This window comes from Dendronephthya gigantea, unplaced genomic scaffold (genome assembly GCF_004324835.1).
Source record: "Dendronephthya gigantea isolate DGI-Jeju-01 unplaced genomic scaffold, DenGig_1.0 000042F, whole genome shotgun sequence".
Lineage (NCBI taxonomy): Eukaryota > Metazoa > Cnidaria > Anthozoa > Malacalcyonacea > Nephtheidae > Dendronephthya > Dendronephthya gigantea.
The window spans coordinates 1,328,368-1,343,807 of record NW_021163052.1 but is presented as its reverse complement, the minus strand read 5'-3'; the positions used below and the strand labels follow the sequence as shown (position 1 = coordinate 1,343,807).

Below are 15,440 nucleotides of genomic sequence, written 5' to 3'. Positions count from 1 at the left end.
AAGGTTAGGATTATAGATAAGAAACGTATAAGAAAGTGTTGTAAAAGGGTTTAATAATATATAGAGAGAATATTACAGGTGGATAAGTCAGAATTCAAATAATACTCTTACATCTCTCTTCAGCTCTCTCCTCCGCAGAGGCTTCGAATGCAAATGTGCTAGATTTTTAAAGATGACCGCTGCTGCTGAAATTAGAAACGCGGGCGAGGGCTAGGGAGAGAGAAAATTGAGGAAGCCTCTGCCAGATTTGCTTTCCAGCATTGCGTCAAACCGGGGGTTGTATCTTGCAAATGTGGAAATAACTCCAATACTTTCCATGCAATAGATTTTTCTCTGCGAGTCATTCTTGATCAATGCATTAGGCATTATTTGAGGATATTTTGAGTTTATTTGACCTAAGCACGAAGTCCACAAAATTCGCAGAAGCTGCATGGCTAAAATATAAATTTATGCAGCGTCGTATTACGGGTAATGGTCTCTCGCTGCAATTGCGATTGTGCTTTTCCAGGCAAGATTATACCTCTGCATCACTCGTCAAGTAAAACTTGAGCGCATCTCTTTGGAGCAATGTAAACATTTCTTTGAATTCTTCAGAATCTTTAGTGGGAAATCCGAGTTTTCTCAAGTAAAACTCTACTACTTGACGAATAAACTCCGGATCGTAGGTGTACGACTCTTCTACAGGGCCAATTTTCTTTACGACAGACCTTAGCGCAACCAGCCATTTGCGTTCTAAACGACAAAGTTGTTTTCCTAAGTAAAACTACCATATAATCATATAGTCAATAGTAAGAAAAGGCAACAGCATTCTGAAAACGTTTTCTGGCTCAGCATATTAAATTTATTGTGTTCATAGAGTTCATATGAAAATGTATAATTCCTTAAGGTAAGCATCATTTCCCCCTTAATTTGTGGCTGCCCCCGATACTTATCATATAACTATAGCAACAGTTTCATTATAGCGTTTCAGCATTATAATATCTAATTGCTAATTCAATAATGACGAAAAGAAAACACTCCTTACTTTTGGCATCTGATGCAGGAATGTATGAGATCACAGCTTTTCAACAAGAAGTCGAATATTTTAATTCCAGGCATTTTGTCAATTGATCATGCATGCATGTCTTTGTTTTTGTATACAGGGAACCGAAAATACTTAAGAAGATCATAAGGGGCAAGTGATAAAATAACGGTCTATTAGATTCATGAATAGTTTTACTTTATGGAATTCACTTTTCTAACCCGAGCTTTAAGCCATTTTTCCACAAGCGATATTTTTCGCGCGAAGCGACTTTATTCCTTTGTATTTGAGCAATTTGTTCCAGATGGTTGCAGTTGAGAGCTCTGAAACAAAAGTAAAATGTCGCTTCGCGCGAAAAGTATCGCTGGTGGAAAACTGGCTTTAGTGTTGGAGTTGCAAGTAGTTCTTACCCGAAATCAAACATATTGCATGTAGCGAGGTGTGTCCGGCTTGTACATACCGCATCTGCAAATATGTTAGTTTTGCTGGTGAAAACATTGAACGAGGCCCGTGAGCGAGAACAGACGCCAAGAATAGTGTTTTATTGCCATTAGTCGAGTCTGTAATTAGGGAGATATAAATATTCTACAAGCACTGTCGATTTTCCATTAGCGTTAACAATATTTTTATACTATTTCTATACTTGACGTTTAGCGTCCGCAATCACAAACCAGCGGTTTAATACACTCATTAGAAATGCAAAGGAATATGGCGGCTGATTTAAAAGAGAAGCGTGTTTCATACGATATTTTAAATTATTTCAGTAGGGCAGACTTTCTTTCTGATTTTACGAAAGAAGAACGAAAGTTGAAGTTTACGACGATCGCACGTAAATGGGCAAAAAAGGTAAAGTGGGACGAAAATAGCCGCTCGAAGGCTGCAGCATAATAAAACTGGTATGCCTATGAATTTACCTGTACAGTATATTTGTTCCTTTCAGAAATTGCACAAACTTTCAATGTTACTGAAGCAATTTCAAATTCTCTTAATGTATTTATGCACAAGGGGAAAGGTTTGTTTGTTTGATATATTGTCAGATTCGAATGCAATCAATATACTGACATTATTGTATGATGCATAAATACCAAGCTCGTAAGTAGATTATACTTGTTAAATTGCCTCTAGAGTCGATGGATTGCTGAACGAGGAATGAAAATGGAATGATAAAGACGAAATTGGATATGGGGCCAGTTGATATGCGGTATTTAAGAAAGTTTTTTATTCTACCAATGTTTCACGTCATTTATTGCTCAATTTTGTGTAATTTTATACCTCATATTCAAATTGCCTGATGAGAAAGCTAGATATCTGCCACGTAATAGGTAAAATTCCTGACGGTATCTCGCTTAGGACATTCGTATTTGCTACAAAATTTTTATTATATTCACCGGTAAATACCACTTACATGGTGAATATGAATCGTGAACATCGCATCCGACTACATGCACGAGGGATAAAATGGAGAGAACAGTGTTGCTGTTTTCTTAAAATCAAGAAACGAGCAATTTTGAGGAGGAAATGAACTGTATTCTTGACGAAAATATTTGGTCTAAACATTTCGACAAAATATTTCGCCGAATCCCCTTCAGTCTGGGTCAATAAATGAGAAATATTCATCATGTTTACCCCCCATTACTGTTAATGGTCCTATACCGCAACGTCGTACAACGCCTCTAAATGAGGCATTTTTTCATCGATGATATGAAAGCAGCTGTAAGGCGAGTGCTTATTTGTAACGTATCTTGGGGATGGCAATATCAACTAAACATTGGAGTTTTTAGCGCATTTAAAAAATTTGCAAGAAAGCAGCAAAATAGCAAAATTCTCGTTAGCCTATTTCAAGGATGAATTGTAGACGCCACGTCAAACAGACTGTGACGTTGATGGTATGCTTCCTTTGCTTGTAAATGCAGCGCTGACAGCCCTCAAAAATCTCGATAATTCTAATTCCACGTCATGCACGGAATCGTTTGCTTCTTTACCTATTTGGGACAACACTCATAATAAGGCGGAGAAACGTACAGTAGGGAGCAAAAGTTTGAGTCCAGTCGTTGTAGAATTCCAGTATTAAATCCTGGCAGCGTGTTCCAGTTAAGACATGCGTGCGAGTGTTTCAGTACTGCAAACCATATTAATTGCACACTGTTTTGGTCCTAATGATATAGATTATAACAAAATAAAGTTCTCGTTACATTACATTGCCCAAGATGGGTGGGAAAAAGGGCAAAGTAATGGTGCACAAGGACAAAAAATTGCATTAAATATTGAAGGATTCTTTTCTCATAAGATCGCAAAAAAAGTAAGAATTTCTAAAGGTGGTATGCGACTAAACTTGAAGAGGTTCGAAGAAACTAAATCCCACTCAAGCAAACTTTTAGCTGCTTCGGTCATGCTGGCTTTGGCAATATTAAAAGATATAATAGGAGCCTAATTAAAGAAAAGTATATCATCCAATTCTTCAAGGACATGGAATTTCATCTGGTACAAAGATGATCGCGCGTACAACTATCCATGATAATCACCCTAAGCACATGCACATCTTCTATGTGCTAGAAATCTTTTAGAAGCAAACTCGTTCTGGTGATCTCGTTCTCATAGCTTACCACCTCAAATTCCAGATCTAAAACTTATGGGACACTTGTAAGACCGTTTTAACCGGAAAAGGGTGAGGCACAGACCAACCAGCTAGGATGACTTGAGGCAAGTGGTCGAAGAATGCTGGCAAGGTATTGAACGTGCGACATTAAGAAACCTGTGAAATCTATGCCAGCTAGAACAAAGGCCGTTTCAAGAGCAAAAAAGTGGGATACTAAGCATTGACATGAAATGCATGTTTGCACATTAACATACGTTAAATGAGTATCATAACATCTCGTAGTTGTTGTGCAGCATGTATTTTTCAGTCTACTTATTTACTTTTTTTTAGTTCACTTATCTGTAAGGTTTTCTGTAGAAAATTAATATCTGCAGCTAAAATAATGAAATACAGTCACTGGAATCAAAGTTTTGCCTCCTACTGTACCTCTAATGGGAAAAGGAAAAAATCCCATCCGTATGGTTCGTAGTTACTGATACCGAGATTGCCTTTTGTTCCAGGACATAATTCGATCTGAATCTTGGACAATAACTCTTCTTCTTTAAAATCACTTTTTCTCTTTACCCACATTGATTCGATTTCAAATTTAGTACGGATGAGGAAAAATATTTTTCATCAGCTTTTATACTTTCTCTAATAATGCAGCTTCCAGGTCAAGTTGTGTTACTCTGTGTGCAATAAAACTCAGAAAATGGTAAAATTTTACCAATTCTGATTCCACAACATCAACTGTGGCTGAATAGTCATTTTCGTCATCAATACTACAAAAATATAAAATGTAAGAAAATCTTATATGGCACCTCCATTCAATCAAAACCGGATCTATCTAAAAGCAATTTGTATAAAAAACAAACACTATAAGAACGCACTTATTTCTGTTATTCTGAAGCACATAAATCTTTGAAATTTAATACTTAGCTCTTGAAATTGTTTACAATACTAACTAGTTAAATTAGTGAAGACCATATTCAACGATGCACCTGAAAAACAACTCTCTAAGACAACTCCCTGTTTCCCCGTCAGCCATACAATTACACACAGATATCACAGTGTAACAAATATGTACGCCGATGTACCTATTTTTTATAGGTGGCTTTTAGTTCTATTAAATGTGGTTCTACACGAAGGTCGATGATATGGGTAATTTGACTCATTCTATAATTCAGCTTGTTGGAAAGCGTTTCGATCGATGGTATTAGCTGTAGTATACAAGTGACCAATCATTTGGAATCCTCGGGAAAAGTTGTCTGAACTAATATCAGACCCGGGTAAAATAGAGTATAGAGCCTTTGCTGAAAATACTGTAATGCTGCTGGAAGCTTTGTCGGTTTCGTATCACGTTTGTTGTATTCCTACCCCTATTGAGGTAGCCCTTGAAACCTTTATTGTAGCCTGAAGTCATCCTTGGTTCTGGTTTTTGAGCGAGCAATTCAGAAATATGATGTTGTTGTTTGCTTATGTAAAATACAAATTTTCACCGATAAGTATTGTTGTCTGAGTGGCTCAATGTGATTTATGGAAACCCTCGATCGTTCCTCCCTTGTAAAATGTGGACAAATCTTCTGATCTGACAAAGATAATGAGTTTGCAAGACCCTCTCTACTCAGAATAATTCATATTCGTTGTAATAGTATCAGGTTTTCTTTGCAGAAGAGGAAATATTCTGGCATGAAATCAAAGACTTACTATTTCTACATGGATGTGTTTATGGAAAATATGACATTGATTTACCAAACTATCTGCCAACACTACCACCTAACAACCTCAGAAACTCATGCTCTTCAAATCTGCAAGTTCCAAAATCTCGGACTAAATGCTTTCAAACTAGCTACTTTGTTCGCGCTTCAAGACTCTGGAACACTTTACCTACACCTCTAAAAGAAATTCCTGTATATAACACTTTTAAAGCAATCCTTAAAACTACATACACCTCCGCTCTTCGAAATATCTACGACATTGACATCAATTCAACCTGGCGATTGATATGTCTACGTTGCAACACCATCAGAAACTTCTTCCAACCGTCACTTGACTCATCTTGCTGTTAGATCATGATTAGTATTAGATCATTTCCGTCCGTTTGTCTTTCTTTCCGTCCGTCTGTCCTTCTGTCTGTTTTCGTTTTTAAATAGAGGTGGGTGGCCTTAGCTAGGGTGTTATAGCCCTGTTGTTACCTGCCTATGTATGTGTCGTTGTTATTCATGTACATGAAGTTTTGAAATAATAAATAAATAATAATAATATATTGCTTACCCTCTCACAGCCTTGACAAAGGCAGACTTCCCACAGGCCACTTGATCTAACTCAGGTAAAGTGGGTAAAATTCCAAACTTTTGCTTTTGATGTCAGTTCTCTGAACTGTGATTCACGCATTCTAATTATTTTCGGACTCATACAACACAACTTTTGTAACGTTTCTCATTTCTCTTTAACCTTTGTACTAAACGCAAGGTTGCGTTTGTTGATATTTCAAAATGCATTACCCGTAACCTCTCGATTCAATTCTTATGCTAATCAGTTCCCGGAATCAAATATCAACGCCATTCATCGTCTCATGATGAAATGTGATGAACTCGACGTGTTTAGCTGATATGCTACGCTTCAATTATTACTTTGATAGAAGTTGCTGTATGGTACGACCAAATAGGCCTACACTTTGTAATTCGCGTACATTCATATAAGTTTACATTCAAACTGATACAATTCAACAAAGATTCCATCGCTCATTATTGATGTTGGTGAGCGAATCACAATATTTCTGACCAGCAATTCATGATCATCAAAGAATAGCATCTTTAATGAAAGTTTTGATATGTGATAAATAAAATATATCTCAACTTCGCAAAACAATTTTCAGAGGTCCGCCTCCCGCTTTCTTGTAACTTCGAGGTTTGGTTAAACGATTCCGGGAGAGAACCCGCAGAAAAATATCGTCGAGGAATATGAAATGCCACTTAGAGCAGTAGACAATCTGAGAAAAATTTACGTTTTCAATTTTGAGTTTGCGAATATCTCCCTAAATCGCTACTTTTTCAACTGCCCATTTAAGATTGAGTGCCTCCAATTTTCAATTCGAACTGTCCACTCTAGTAAGAGGGAGGCCGCATGCAGAATTTATTTCTACACATTATTTCGCTCTTGTAAAATGACACAAACTAGCGTGTTTAGAGCTATTCAAGATACTTGCAAATTACATGTTGTATAATAAATTCCTTAAGTTATTAGTTTTTTCCTAATATGTGAATGGTTTAGCAGTGAAAATGTCATAGATACAGTACATACATAAGATCAAACAGAGAACTAAATATTAAGCAATCAAACATTGTTTTCCCTTCATATACGATAAGAATAGTCTCAACTTTGTGTCTCCTCGCTGATTGCTGTAACCAGTCGTGTGAAATCCCATTTCTCCTTCTTATAATTGCTTATTAGGAAGATTTTGTCTTCACTGATTATCAAATCTTTCATATTTTCGCAGTAATACTTTCTAATACTTTTTAGCATTTCTTCCTCGTTAAATGATCGTTTCCTTGACTCTAAAAGACAGTTATCGATCTTTGTACGAATGAGAAAGAATGGTTTTCCGAGAGATTTCACTTTCGTCGCTAACATCACATCATATGATGTGAGACGCGATGCAGTGAAAATGAGGAATTTGTCGTAATCCTCCAATCTCATTTCTCTACAATATGCTTCAAAATCATTAAATCTCGGCGTTCCAATGCCCGGTAAATCTACAAAACTAATCATTGGGTACAAAGGATGTTTGTATTCCGTTGGCTCCAAGGTCGCTTCAACGTCAACAGAAGCTGCACCATTTTCGCAATCATCGTCGTAGAGTCTACACAACAAGAAAATAAAACATGACACGTATATTTGAGGTTTTATTCAACTTTACGAAATGTTCAAGACCAAGAGTAGTTTCGTCAACGCCTCGAGTTGATAGATTGATACAAAGTTCTACGATAACAACAAGTTTAATTATTATTTATTGAAAATGAGTCAAGAGTTTTGATTGGCCAGCAGCTGTTGGCGAAATCGTCATATCCGCTCGGCAGCTGCCCAAATTTGGACAGTGACGTCACTTCGTCGGATATGAAAAAAATTATTGCACGTTTGACGTCACTTCGTCAGATATGAAAAAAATTATTGCACGGTATGACGTCACGCTAATTTATGCGGCTTGTGCCAAAACCTAAAAGCGGGAAAATACGAATGGCTTCATCAAAGGAAAGGTTCAATTTTTGCAAATAATAAAACAATTATTGAATTCGGTTCTCGCAGGATATGAGGAATTATCAAGGCCTCGGTTTGTGTTATCCGCCTCAGCCTTCGGCTTCGGCAGATAACACAAACCTCGGCCTTAATAATTCCTCATATCCTGCTCAACCTCATTCAATAATTGTTTAATATTTATCAAAGTCGAGCATAGATAATTTTTTGTATACCCTCTAAATGCATTGATAAAACTCGTCTTTCCGACGCCACTTTGTCCAGTGACACAAATCACTATTCCATCCTTCCGTTTTTCCCTCGAATACTCAGGCTTTGACTGTTTTGATTCGGTAATGCCCATCACAGATGCTAAAAGTGTTGAACACTTTTTTATTAATCACCTCGCGAAGCCGCCACAAAAGCATTCTGGTGCCACAACAGATACCTGTCAACCCAACTAATTAAAAGAGTGAGAGATCTAAAACTAAAAGTTCGCAGCAGGCACGCGTGATCGCCAATTTTCATCCTGATATTGTCGGCGTCGATGTCAAAGAATGATTTATGTCAAAGCTGAATTGGACACCAGTGGCGGTCTCTTTCGCTTGTTTTATTGTTTTTTTATATTGCTCAATTGCATGCTGTTTTGTATTAATATATCGCATTACATATATTTTACTTAAATTCTGATGCTAATAGTTCTAAGTGTCATCTGTCTGTTTCTTAATGACACTCTTTGACTCAGGTTCTGACTGTTTCGAATTAGCTGTGCCCATCGCTCTTTATGCATTGGTGCAAATCACTAAAAGGAATAAACTGGAATGCTGTAGCTTTCAACTGGAAAATCTAGGCTAAGTGTTGAAAAGCGCCCTAATTGGCGATATTATAAACGCTATAAATTATATAGTATACGATTTCCTCGCCTGAGCTAATATCAGACCTGGTAAAATTATAATTGTGCCATAAAGTTTTCTTTGTTTTTGTTTTTTAACGTTTAAAGGAGTGATGTAGTTGTCAGCTTGTATAAGATATAAATTTTTACAAGTATTGTCGTCTGATCGTCTCAATGAAATTAGCGGAAACCCTTGTTTCTCGGCCAGGCAAATTGTGGGCAAATCTCCTAATCCGACAAAGTTAGTAGGTTTGCAAGACCCTTGCGCAGGTTAATTTATATTCGTTATAATGTTATCAAGTCCTCTGTAAGTAAGAGGAAATATATTGCTTACCCTCTCGCAGTGTTGAAAAACGCAGACTTCCCGCCAGCTGAGCCACTTAACCCGACTGAGGCAAAACGAAATAAATTCACGTTATTTGCTTCTGATATGTGAACAACATGTGGTTGTTCCAGATCCACATGCATTGAACCACATGTAGCTCATATGTGAACCACATGTGCACCATATGTGATACTATACCACATGTGAACCACATGTGATTCAATGGTTCCAATTTCACATGTAATTCCACATGTCATGTGGTTTTCGCATGTGTTTTTTTCCTAAGGGTCAGGACTGTAATAAGTGTAATTTACCTTGTCTAATCAAAAATTAATTTTATAGTCTCGTACAACGCGCAGCTTTCGTAACATTACTAATTTCTCGTTAACTCCGTACTGAACGCAAAGCTTCGTTTGTTGATATTTCAAAAACATTACCTGTAACCTTTTGAATTTAATTGTCATGCAAATCAGTTCCCGGAATTAAAGTTTCATTCATCATCTCATGATGAAATGTGATGAACTGGAGATTTGCTACACCTGAGTTATTTACTTTCATAGAAGTTGCCGTGCTGTTCGCTCGCATAAGCTTATACACTTTTGACACTTTAGAATAGAAGATATTGTATATAATTATTACATTTTGACAACACTTAGTCAAAGTAAAACATACGTGAATACTTAGTTTTACGTTAAATCTTATACAATTAAACTGGGATTTCTTCGCCTAAAATTTAATAGTGTTGGCGAGCGTAGTCACAATATTCCTCGACAGCAATTCGTATAATTATATATATTAAGATAATCAAAAGAATAACATATATAATGAAGGTTTTTAAAATAATGTTAAAAAATATGTTTTTAAATTGAGCAAGTAAAACACGCATGTCACAAACAATCTGTGGTCTAAATTTTATCCTATGTAGTTTTATTATTTAATTTTGCATGAAATTCAGCCATACAGCTGCAATGTGTAAATATTTTTAAAACTATAACGAAATTAATCGGTTACTAGCTGCCACGTTTTTTCCTTCCACAGGTAAAACATTTTTGTCCTACTGTCTTAGCAGGTTATCTGTGGATCCCCCTGAACCGCTCGTTGGGCGGCGTTATCCCAGAGGGCCAAGGCGACTTCCTCCATTTCGTTTATAGAACAATTGAGAAAGTAGAATGTTGTAGCAAATGATATACTCCCAGCAATCACCAATCCAAGAATTGGAATAAACTTTGAAACTTCTTCAACTCCAAGTAATACGCCCATTCTCTTAGTTACAACAGGTTTTAGCAGCTCCACAACAGACGTTAGCTGGTATCTAATTAGAACTTCTCTGGTCTTAGTGTTCAACAGGTTAAGCTCTTCTGGAGTTGTTTTCCGGAGGCCAAATGCATCTCGATAAAATTTGAGGGCAACTGCAATACACGCAGTGTCGATGGCTAATCCTAATCCTGGAACTGGAATCGCACCAGCCCCGGCAGAAATGGCTGCCACGGCAGCAGCTTGCGCTACATAATAAAAAGGCATAATGTTGCTATGGTACCACTGTTCTGGGTAGGTTTATACTTCGTTCTGATTCCATTTTCTCAACACCATTTTGCGTATCAACATGTCTTACAGCGCTCGTATACCGGAGAAGAACCAATTCATTCTGCTGAAAATACACCTCCAGCTTCCCTTTTTGAGTAAGAAACTAACAAAAATAATCGGCGTCCGCAAGCATAGAAAAGCACGTGAGGAATTGATTTCTAAAGGCGGTGTAACAGTATGCTAACTTATCTCATCTCATCTCATCACATCTTATCTCATCTCATCTCATCTTAAGGAAATAATAAACGTTTCTCACCTTTAAGAATCCTGGCTTTTCGTTTCAGGCATTCTCGGGTAACGTTGGTTAAAGACAGCGTCAAACATTCTCTCTGAAGAACAGGCAACGCGTCGCTGATGGCCTGGATAAGGCGGTCGAAATCCCATTTGTTTTTATCATAATTACTGATCAAGAAGATATCATTTTCACTGGATATCAGATCCCTAACATATTTGAATAAAGTCTTTTTAATCTCATCCAAGGTTTCTTCTTCATTGATTCGTTTTTTTCCGTCTTTGGGGGTGACATCAACATCGATCTTTGTACGGACAAGAAAAAATTTTTTCCCCAATTCTTTAACCTTTTTTGCTAATTCCAAATCAAATACTGTAAAACGAGTAAAAGTGAAAATGATAAAGATGTCACACTTTCCCAAGTCAACTTTTTTGCAATAGGTTTGAAGATCAGGATAGTTCGGCGTTCCAATGCCAGGTAGATCAACGAGGGTAATCTTTGGGTTGCTAGGGTGAACATATTCCGTCGGCTCGGTCGTTGTTTCATTTACACCAACTTCTGCAGCTCCTTTATCGTCATCTTTAAGTCTAGAATGAAGACAAAACGCAGGATGCATGATCTACTAAGTATTTATACATCATAGTATATTATATATAACTGGAACCTACAACAGATTCTTAATTATAGCGGCATTGCCAGAAATCACAGACAAGTTCGCAGCATAACGATTAATTATTAGATAACGCCGCTACAAGGTAGTTGTTAGCCAATCACATTTAGCTAAACCTAATTGATTTAGGTTTAGCCAATTTGGCTGAGCACGTGTCTTAGCTAGCCAATAGCATTTCGTCAATCCCATAGATCACGTGACGCGTGATATTTGCAAAATTTTGACTTTACCAATTTGCCAAGTGTTCGGGAAAACAAAAACATGTTTCACTCATGTTTACATTCGAATTTTTTCCCGATTTTATATCTATATATATATAAGTTATACTCTCCCCGGCGACTCCTGGCCACTTTTTTGCTCTTATCACAAACGATGTCATAATAACTGAACAGACAACGGTTCAATGTGATCTATTTGTTAAGTTGACAATCATGGTGACATTTGTCTCTTTGTGGGGATGTCTCTTCTATATTAGCTTCGCAAACACTGCCCTCGCTCTTATGCCAACTTACAATGATATGCTTAGCTTCAAAGCAAAGATCAATCAAGCACTGTAACTGCCGTTGCTCTAATCGAGGGATTTGTATATGTTTGCGAATAGATTCGCTTCCTTCGAGATTCTTTTCACTTTGTTTCGAACGACAACGTTTTTCTACCACCATGTTGTCATACCATACTGGTGTTATACCTGTCAATGCTTCTCTTTGGTCGTCGAAACAGGTATTTGTTATTAATGGGATTCAAATGCTTGATCAAAGGGAGTTACGGTACACTATACTATACTACCTCCTCAAATATACTACCTCCGTCCACACCATCTCTCTCGTCGGTTGTTTTTGGCACATATTTATTCCTTTTTGCATCAATAATCATTGATAGGTCAGTTTTCTTTAGTTGACGAAGGTGCATGCATAAATGCAGCTTTTGAAGGTCCTCTCGACTTATTGGTTGTATATGTTCGGCTTTGGCTGGACCTTGTCGATTAAGATCGCTACATTGATCGAAATTTGTTAAGAACTTTGTTAAGAACTTTGTTAGCTTCGTAAAACGCTGGCCTATTTAAGCCCAATTTGGAGCCATTCCGGGTGCTTTTGTTGTATGCTGTGTCGTTTCCTTTTCGATTTTTGATGTAGTATAAACTCAAAACCTAAGCTAAATAGCCCTTGCCTTTCGGTTCATTCAATTTTTTGTTAACTCAATTCTTAAATATGTTGTAAATATGTTTAAACATATTCGCCAGCTTTGTCGCTTTCTAAATGTTTTCCGTAACGTTTTCGTCCGAATACTGCTAAACATCATTTTCAGAGACTGTAGCATAATTTTATATCGCCACTTGATTTCTTTAAAACTGGCTTTTGCTGGCGTGGGCAATTGTAAAAACTTTTATTAACAACTATTTGTAGATGTGACGTGACAATTAGAGAAAAGCAGGAATGATGTTTTAGGTGGCTAACCAATTAAAATGAAAATTGTATATAAAGTGAATAGTATAATAAATTGTAGCTAAAATTAGTGATATAGTATCGTTAATCTAATTAATGCTCTACTCCTGCTTGGAGTATATATAGCCTTCAACAATTTAATTTGATTATAATTGGACTATAATTACCCTCTTATTGCGTTGATGAATGCAGATTTCCCAGCACCATTATCCCCTGTCATACCCAAACGTATTACCACTTCTTTTGATCTATGAAGCTTATTCTTGAGAAATCCCTTAATGTTTGCAACCCCTTCATGCTGAACAAATGCTCTTACATCAGCCAGATACTGCTCTGTTGAGTCGGCTGTCTCGTCTAGAAAAATTTAAAGTGATAGAACTTGTATAATGATATAAAATGGCCGACACTTTTTGAAAGTGCATTTCCCAGAGAATCAAACGAAATTAACAAAATACAAGATAAAAATATTATGGGGTTAAACTGACAAAATAATTTTTGTTATAGCCCGTCCAATTAAATTTTTAAATGCAATGATTATTTCGTTCAAAAAAGGTTTTTATTGTAGCTTTTTATATATTATAAAATAATAGAAAAACTCCTATAAGAATATCAACGCTTTCATGAAACCTCATGTTACTTATGAGACCAACTTATTTGCATCAGGAACTTGGGTCGCAGTGCCAAACTGCATATAGCCGAGTCGTAGATGGTAAGTTCCTAATTTCGTAGTTGTTGAATCCTACACAACACCTAATTCCGCACGCCACTTTCGTCGGTCTCATTCTTAGTTGCAATCTAACTAGTCCTGACTTGGTGTTGCGCAAAATTGCGTAAAAACTCTCAAATTGATTCTAAAAAACTTACCTATGACAGAAACAGGAAACAGGTCGATTATAGCTTGTATCAACTGGAAAAACTCCCATTTGTAAGGATCGTAATTACTTATAAGAAAAATTTCTTTTTCAGTGCATGACAAATGATTAGTTTTTTCTAATACGTAATTCCGAATTTTGCACAGCATTTGTTCTTCTTCAAAATTTTTCTTTTTCATTTCCGTCATGCACGCGATATCAATTTGAGTACGAATAAGGAAAAGCGATTTGTTAGCAGTTCTCACTCTCTTTATTAATGTCAGATCAAGTTGTGTCACTCTGTGTGAAATGAAAATAAGAAAATGGTCAAATTTTCCCAATTCCAATTTCTCCCAATACATTTCAAGATTGGGATAGCTCAGTGTATTATAACCAGGAAAATCACAGAAGCTGACTAGCGGATTTTGTGGGTAGGTGTATTCAACAGGCTCGGCCTCTGTTTCCACAACATCAACAGTTGCTGCATTCTCTTCTTCATCGTCGATACTAGATAAAAATATATTTTTTAACATTGACTGATATAGCCCTCTATAATTAAGCAAAACAAGATTATTTGAATGCTATTTAAATGTATTAAAATACATAGATATAACCTCGGGCGTTGGTACAAGTTATAAATTCGGCTTGGTTGGTCATGTCGACACATGATGTTTAAGGATTAAAGCACTCTGTGAGTGCATTATCGGGTTTTACATGCACGAGTTCACAAACAAGGAACGAGAAGTTCAATACTGCACGAGGCGAAGCCGAGTGTAGTATTGAACTTCGAGTTCCTTGTTTGTGAACGAGTGCATGTAAAACCCGATAATACACAAACAAAGAGTGCTTTAATGCTTTTAATATTCATTTTGAGTAAACTCGTAAAGACTTTATATCATTTTAAAACTTAAATAAACAACACATGCTTATCTTTGAATACTAAAACACCCTAACCGGTTGCCCGTTTAGTATTTTTCGGTGTGGATTCATCTATAATTACATTAATTTCTTCTTAACTAAGTTCGGCGAATTTTTTGTTTTGTTTTGTTATAATGATAAGCAAGTGGGTTTGACTCGAGTCACTAGCTACTCAGTCGATACATAGCATAAACAGCGACATTCGCCCTTATTGCCCATGCAGCGCTAAACAACCGGGGCCGGTTGTATAAAAACGTAGTTGACTTTTAAATGTATAGTTAGTTACAGAATTGACCAATCAGAGTCATTTACTTCTGAGTTAACTACGATTTAACTACACAAAATGTAGTTAAAAGGTTTACACAACCGGCCCCTAAGGTATAACACCGTGTCGAGGTTTTAAATCTAAAGATTTTACTATATATAACATTAAAAAATCGTTAAAAATAAGCAAATATGCAAATCTATGAACTTGTTTTCGCATTTTTATTTTGTTTTCCTCGAAGAGCGATAGAGTGAAAATTAAATCAAAGCTTCTATACTTTAATTTTAATTGCAAAAATGCTGCTCCAAGCGTTGAGGGTTACTAATATTCTTTTGTGTATATAGAGCTTTCTGTAGACAAGAAGAATCGATTGTTTACCCTCTCACAGCGTTGACAAAGGCTGACTTTCCACTGCCAGCTGACCCAACTAAG

The 15,440-nt window shown here is 36.6% G+C and overlaps 2 protein-coding genes across 3 annotated transcripts; both read right to left on the bottom strand.

Annotated features, from left to right (window-relative positions):
• Positions 1–137: 137 nt before the first annotated feature.
• LOC114527002 lies at positions 138–6,044 on the bottom strand. Of its 2 annotated transcripts, none has more exons than XM_028548564.1 (5): positions 5,871–6,044; positions 4,044–4,378; positions 1,432–1,486; positions 521–732; positions 138–182 (listed from the first exon to the last, which is right to left on the bottom strand). In XM_028548564.1, exons 2-5 carry the CDS (start codon positions 4,185–4,187, stop codon positions 159–161), a joined length of 435 nt encoding a protein of 144 aa, XP_028404365.1. In that variant the 5' UTR covers positions 4,188–4,378; positions 5,871–6,044; the 3' UTR covers positions 138–158. The 2 variants fall into 2 exon arrangements, with proteins under 2 accessions (XP_028404365.1, XP_028404364.1); XM_028548563.1 differs by having other exon boundaries at positions 142–185.
• A 225-nt stretch (positions 6,045–6,269) lies between these two features.
• Positions 6,270–9,161, bottom strand: LOC114526986 (T-cell-specific guanine nucleotide triphosphate-binding protein 1-like). Its single transcript, XM_028548540.1, has 3 exons — positions 9,056–9,161; positions 8,066–8,201; positions 6,270–7,458 (listed from the first exon to the last, which is right to left on the bottom strand). The coding sequence occupies exons 2-3, from the start codon at positions 8,191–8,193 to the stop codon at positions 6,972–6,974; spliced, it is 615 nt and encodes a 204-aa protein (XP_028404341.1). The 5' UTR covers positions 8,194–8,201; positions 9,056–9,161; the 3' UTR covers positions 6,270–6,971.
• Between the last annotated feature and the right edge of the window lie 6,279 nt (positions 9,162–15,440).